General features: G+C 34.2%; 2 protein-coding genes across 2 annotated transcripts; both read right to left on the reverse strand.

Annotated features, from left to right (window-relative positions):
- Positions 1 to 483: 483 nt before the first annotated feature.
- LOC148046174 (olfactory receptor 14I1-like) lies at positions 484 to 1,437 on the reverse strand. Its single transcript, XM_087714569.1, has one exon. The coding sequence runs from the start codon at positions 1,435 to 1,437 to the stop codon at positions 484 to 486; it is 954 nt and encodes a 317-aa protein (XP_087570695.1).
- A 3,807-nt stretch (positions 1,438 to 5,244) lies between these two features.
- Positions 5,245 to 6,108, reverse strand: LOC148046175 (olfactory receptor 14A16-like). The gene has a single exon (XM_087714570.1). It carries the CDS (start codon positions 6,079 to 6,081, stop codon positions 5,245 to 5,247), a length of 837 nt encoding a protein of 278 aa, XP_087570696.1. The 5' UTR covers positions 6,082 to 6,108.
- Between the last annotated feature and the right edge of the window lie 546 nt (positions 6,109 to 6,654).

The following is a 6,654-nucleotide window of genomic DNA, read 5'->3' on the forward strand; positions in this document are numbered from 1 at the left end:
TAGCACTTTTTATCGTGAAAAGGGAAGAATGATTCTAAATATCACATGTGAACAAGGTCATCAAAGAAATACATATGTCGTATAATCATATACAAGTTATACAGTTCTTAAGAAGAGTCTCATTAAATTAGAACACTTATTTATAGATTTGCATTGATACTGTTCTAAGTACATAAATGTATTACTTTAGATTTTCATCCAACACATTTTATTTCTTAGTGGATTACTGTCTCACTGAAACAATGTTTCTTTTAGCCTTTAAATATATACAAACATAAATATATACATAACCATGCAGATGCTATCTGTAAACAGCATATAAACAAAGTTTTTAAAAATGTTCCTTTATCTGTCCTTCAATGCATATTATTTATAAATTGTTTATCAAAAAATGACTTTGATTGTAAAAGGTTCAGTGTGAAAAATGTTTTCTTATTACCAACAGTATTTCTACACAGATATTATGTTTATACATTTGAACGATTAAGGCTTAAAGCATGGGGTTTTCCCCCCCCTGAAAAATTTCCAGGCAATGAGTTTCCACAGTCCTCGCTTGATATCTTTATTCCTCATGCTATATATCACTGGATTCATGCATGGTGGCACCACACAGTAGGCTACAGAAGCCACTAAGTCCATCTGGGATGGATTCCTGTTGATTGGCCGAAAATAAGTAAAGAGGCCAAAAATGAAGAACATGGAAACCACTATGAGGTGAGGCAAACAGGTAGAGAAGGCCTTCTGCCTAGCTTGTCTAGAGGAAATTCTTACTACTGCTTTGAAGATCTGTCCATAAGAATTAACAATGAAAACAAAACAGGCAAAATATAAACTGGCGCTGAAAAAAATAGCCCCAATTTCAATGAGGTACATATCAGAGCAGGAGAGCTTGAGAACTTGTAGGATTTCACAAAAGAACTGGTTGATCACATTGGAGCAAAATGTGTTTGCAAATGTGGCACCAGTGTGCAATATTGCTGTTAGAATGCCACCCATCCAAGCACAGCTTGCCATTTGGATACATCTGTGCCTGTCCATTAAAGTTTCATATTGAAGTGGATAGCAAATAGCAACATAAGGATCATAGGCCATAACTGTCAGTAGAAAAAAGTCAGATGCTGCAAAGAGAGAAAAGGAGAACATTTGGGCAGCACAATGAGAATAGAAGATTATCTTTGTTCTCATTAAGGAATTGGCTATGACTTTGGGAATGGTGACCGTAATATATCCCAGGTCAACAATGGATAGATTTAGGAGAAAAAAATACATTGGTATATGAAGATGAATATTTAGAATTACTGTGAGGATGATGAGTAGATTTCCCATCACACCTGAAATATAAATTAGAAAAAATACTAAAGCATAGAAATCCTGCAACTCTGCAACATCAAAGAAATCAACAAATACAAAATAGTTTGCCATGCTTTCATTGGACATTATTTAGAAAAAAAGAATATCTTATATATTGTTTCAGTGGGTTGTTTTTTTTCAAAAATACATTTCAGAGAAGAGGATCAACTGACATCAATAAAATAGAAAAAGAAGGATGATGTGGAAGAGACTGAAAGCAGAAAAGTAGTACTATGGAGTTTGGCTGCTATTTAATCCTCATTTAACTGAGAACAGACTGATCTCAATTGGATTTCATTGTTAGTAGAAATATATAAGAAGTAGAAGAAGTCATATCCTTTAGAGTGAGATATTTGTAATTTCTTCCTTGAAGAATTGCACCATGTTGAATATGTACATGCACATATGCATACTGTTAAGTATATCTTGTTTTGGAGACTAGAGTTGAATAGCTGAAGGTAGCAAGGAGTGTGCCTCTGAATTATCACACTATAAATCACAGCCACCAAAGTTAAAACAAGGTTAAATTTACTTGTGTTAACAAAAATAAAGTAGGATAAACATTCTCCAAAACAAGCAATAAGTAGTCTTGAAATATATACACAGTCTATGATACAATACGTTGGTTTACAGATGCTCAACTCACAATTCACCATGCAGACAGGTAACTAACATACAGAGTAGCCATCATCCAATATACAGTATTCAACTCCAATAACAAGCACAGAGAACATACAGGAACAACCAGGAACAAAAATTAGTATTCCTACTCCCTCTTACAGCTTATTAATGCAACAGCATCCAATCGCATCTCACTTGAGCATTTAAAGTGACAGATACATTATTTCAATCATGGCTTGTGTGTGTGTTTCTCTCTCTCTCTCTCTCTGTGTGTGTGTGTGTTTGTGTGTGTAGGTTCTGTGTCAGTATCCCTGGAGGGCACTTTAGGACTCATGCCTGGTGTAGTTCAATTTATCTAAGGAACTTTAGGTAAATTGTTGGACTGTGAACTTAATTCCAATTCCCTACTCAGGTACAATGCTCAGTGGTAAAGTGAATATATAAATTTCAATATAATCTATTTAGCAAGTTGGTTGTGCTAGTAAAATAGGGAGTAATCAATCAATCAGAATAGATCTGGAAGAGAATCTTGGAGGTCTTCCAGTCCAACCCACTGTTAAGCAGGAGACCTTATACTATTTCAGATATAAGTAGATATAGGTAGGAGGTGGAGAATAATGTATAATATGCACTTATCTGAACTCTGTAATTGATTCACAAAGATGGTGGGAAATATAATAAAACACATTTGAAAAATGGACTGGACTGCAAAACCTATACAGCACAGCTCAAAGTTTAATGAAAGGTTAATGCTCTTCATTAAACAATCACTCAATCAGAATATAGCTGGAAGGGATTTTGGAGATATTCTAGTCCAACCGCCTGCTCAAAAGGTGACCCATTTCAGACAAGTAAAGGTCCAGTCTCTTCTATGTGCCAGTCATAGAATGGGCAGTGTCAATATCCTTCACAGAATTAGATTTGAAGTTCCACTCAAGGCTTTTAACAATGTTCCTTTACTTAGTTTCTTCCATGGTCTTAGTTGCACTGTCTCCCTGGTATCCTGCTGAGTTAGGTTCTAGTCTTGAAGAACACTTAATTAATTGGCTCCAGATCAAACAAGGAGCAGAATATTTTTGCCCACTTGTGGTTGCATGTGGGAATGGGAGACAGGAGGATGTAACACAGCCTAGGTAATAGTTAGATAAGCGATACCTTGGGTCACAAGTGGGGGGAAAGGATGGGAAACTTTTCAGAAGGGATCCCCTCTAATTTTCCAGAAGCTGTAAAAGAGGAACAGAGAAATACTTTCATTTTTGCATGATTCTGTTTAATGTAACCCCACTATCAAGATGTTTCCAGTTGTGCTTCTTTTCATGTTTAATTTTTATGCAGATGAATTATCATTATTTTCCCCTGAAAATTCTTGCCGGAATGAGGAATATGTACTCTATTTTATTCCTGATTCTCCAAAACCCTTATGAGCTCTCCCCACTTTTCCTTGGCAAAATGTCTTATACAGAGCACATATTTGACTTCTTATGTCTACAGTGTACATCTGGTGAGGCATCATTATCCCCCCCCAAGAAACCCCTATTCATTTCTATTTTTACTTTTATTGAAATGCCAATTTACAGATATATGCATGCTCATACATGTGTGTGATTGAGTGTGCATACAAACAGATACACACGAAGGAAAATGATCTAAAAATGATAAAAAATGTTGAAAGCTGTAGTTTAATAAGAACTGGGCCCCTCCGTTAGCAATGAATTGTATTAAAATGTATTAAAATAATATTTGTAATTGAAAATTATATATTTATTATCATTTAAACGTTTTTTATTTAATAATTAATTGAACTCTTTTGTTTTTCTTCCTAATGTTTTCCTGAAAGTGTAGAATCCACATTTTGGGGGCTCAATTAACTGTTGATCCACTGGTTGTGACAAAAATTGATTAACTGGCGGTCACATGAGCCTAACATTGTGGAGTGAAAGACAATGACTGGTCCAAAATCAAAATTCATGCCTAAACTGGAACTAGAAACAGTCACCTAATTTCTATCCTGGTATTTTAACTTATTTTTGAAAACAAAAATGTGGAGCCAGTTCTATTGCTTATTCTTCCAAGTCAGTGGGTTAGCTTACTATGGCTAGATTAGCATTAATCTTTACACTATTCTCCATGAGAACTTGAAATGAAAATTGAGGAAAGAATTAAAAAGACAGACTCGATGAAGTTGTCCAAACAGTCTGAATTCTAAATCCAGCCCTAATACTAACATATAGAGAAGTTCTAATAATATTCTGAGCCTCATAACAGGCATTTCTTCCCACCATTGTAATATTGTTTGTTTGTTTAAGTTTTACAATTAATTTGATTTAGGAATTGAAACATACTGCACTTTTTTTTTTGAAAGATTCCATAAAATTGGATTGTCTTTCCAATGTTCACTGGAGGGGCATTATAATTATAATAATTTAAATGGCTTAAAACCTAATACATTTAGCACACTTCATTAATTATTTTATTTCCTTTATCACCCCATCAAATGTATGTATGTGCTTTTCTGTGCATATGTATTTAGTTGAGACTCACGTTTTTTCACATATAAAACATTTTAAGTTTCTTTTTTTTTCTTGTTATTTATGAAACACAACCCTTTAACATTCATATTTTTTACAATTAATCTTTTAGATAGAGAGTGCAAATTAATATCAGTTTTTAATATTTTATAGTGGTGCCTAACTAATTCAGCATGAATTCACTAGGCAGACTTTGACGATTTATGGTACCTCTTGCATGTATGAATATAACAAAAATTAATTTCTTTGTTTAAATTAAGAATTTGGCAACATTCATTTGTGACATATCAGATAAGTTTAGTACTTTTTTATCCTGAAAAGGGAAGAATGATTCTAAATATCACATGTGAACAATACAGTTCTTAAGAAGAGTCTCATTAAATTAGAACACTTATTTATAGATTTGCATTGATACTGTTCTAAGTACATAAATGTATTCCTTTAGATTTTCATACAACACATTTTATTTCTTATGTGGATTACTGTCCCACTGAAACAATGTTTCTTTTAGCCTTTAAATATATACAAACATAAATATATACATAACCATGCAGATGCTATCTGTAAACAGCATAAAAACAAAGTTTTTAAAAATGTTCCTTTATCTGTCCTTCCATGCATATTATTCATATATTGTTTATCAAAAATGACTTTGATTGTAAAAGGTTCAGTGTGAAAAACGTTTTCTTATTACCAACAGTATTTCTACACAGACATTATGTTTATACATTTGAAGGATTAAAGCTTAAAGCATGGGGTTCCCCCCCCCCCCGAAAAATTTCCAGGCAATGAGTTTCCACAGTCCTCGCTTGATATCTTTATTCCTCATGCTATATATCACTGGATTCATGCATGGTGGCACCACACAGTAGGCTACAGAAGCCACTAAGTCCATCTGGGATGGATTCCTGTTGATTGGCCGAAAATAAGTAAAGAGGCCAAAAATGAAGAACATGGAAACCACTATGAGGTGAGGCAAACAGGTAGAGAAGGCCTTCTGCCTAGCTTGTATAGAGGAAATTCTTACTACTGCTTTGAAGATCTGTCCATAAGAATTAACAATGAAAACAAAACAGGCAAAATATAAACTGGCGCTGAAAAAAATAGCCCCAATTTCAATGAGGTACATATCAGAGCAGGAGAGCCTGAGAACTTCTGGGATTTCACAAAAGAACTGGTTGATCACATTGGAGCAAAATGTGTTTGCAAATGTGGCCCCAGTGTGCAATATTGCTGTTAGAATGCCACCCATCCAAGCACAGCTTGCCATTTGGATACATCTGTGTCTGTCCATTAAAGTTTCATATTGAAGTGGATAGCAAATAGCAACATAACGATCATAGGCCATAACTGTCAATAGAAAGAATTCAGATGCTGCAAAGAGAACAAAGGAGAACATTTGGGCAACACAATGAGAATAGAGGATTATCTTTGTTTTCATTAAGGAATTGGCTATGAATTTGGGGATGGTGACTGTTAAAAACCCCAGGTCAACAATGGATAGATTTAGGAGAAAAAAATACATTGGTATATGAAGATGAATATTTAGAATTACTGTGAGGATGATGAGTAGATTTCCCATCACACCTGAAATATAAATTAGAAAAAATACTAAAGCATAGAAATTCTGGAACTCTGCAATATCAAAGAAATCAACAAATACAAAATAGGTTGCCATGCTTTCATTGGACATTATTTAGAAAAAGGATATCTTATATATTGTTTCAGTGGGTTGGTTTCTTCTCAAAAATCCATTTCAGAGAGGAAGATCAATTGACATCAATAAAATAGAAAAAGAAGGATGATGTGGAAGAGACTGAAAGCAGAAAAGTAGTACTATGGAGTTTGGCTGCTATTTAATCCTCATTTAACTGAGAACAGACTGATCTCAATTGGATTTCATTGTTAGTAGAAATATATAAGAAGTAGAAGAAGTCATATCCTTTAGAGTGAGATATTTGTAGTTTCTTCCTTGAAGAATTGCACCGTGTTGAATAAGTACATGCACATATGCATACTGTTAAGTATATCTTGTTTTGGAGACTAGAGTTGAATAGCTGAAGGTAGCAAGGAGTGTGCCTCTGAATAATCGCACTATCAATCACAGCCACCAAAGTTAAAACAAGGTTAAATTTACTTGTGTTAACAAAAATAA

This window comes from Thamnophis sirtalis, unplaced genomic scaffold (assembly GCF_051295495.1).
Source record: "Thamnophis sirtalis isolate CommonGarterSnake01/CBP01778 unplaced genomic scaffold, rThaSir2_p1.2 scaffold_4, whole genome shotgun sequence".
NCBI lineage: Eukaryota > Metazoa > Chordata > Lepidosauria > Squamata > Natricidae > Thamnophis > Thamnophis sirtalis.

Coding starts and splice junctions, on each gene's coding strand:
- LOC148046175 (XM_087714570.1), bottom strand. CDS start 6,081: ATGGGAAATCTACTCATCATCCTCACAGTAATTCTAAATATTCATCTT.
- LOC148046174 (XM_087714569.1), bottom strand. CDS start 1,437: ATGTCCAATGAAAGCATGGCAAACTATTTTGTATTTGTTGATTTCTTT.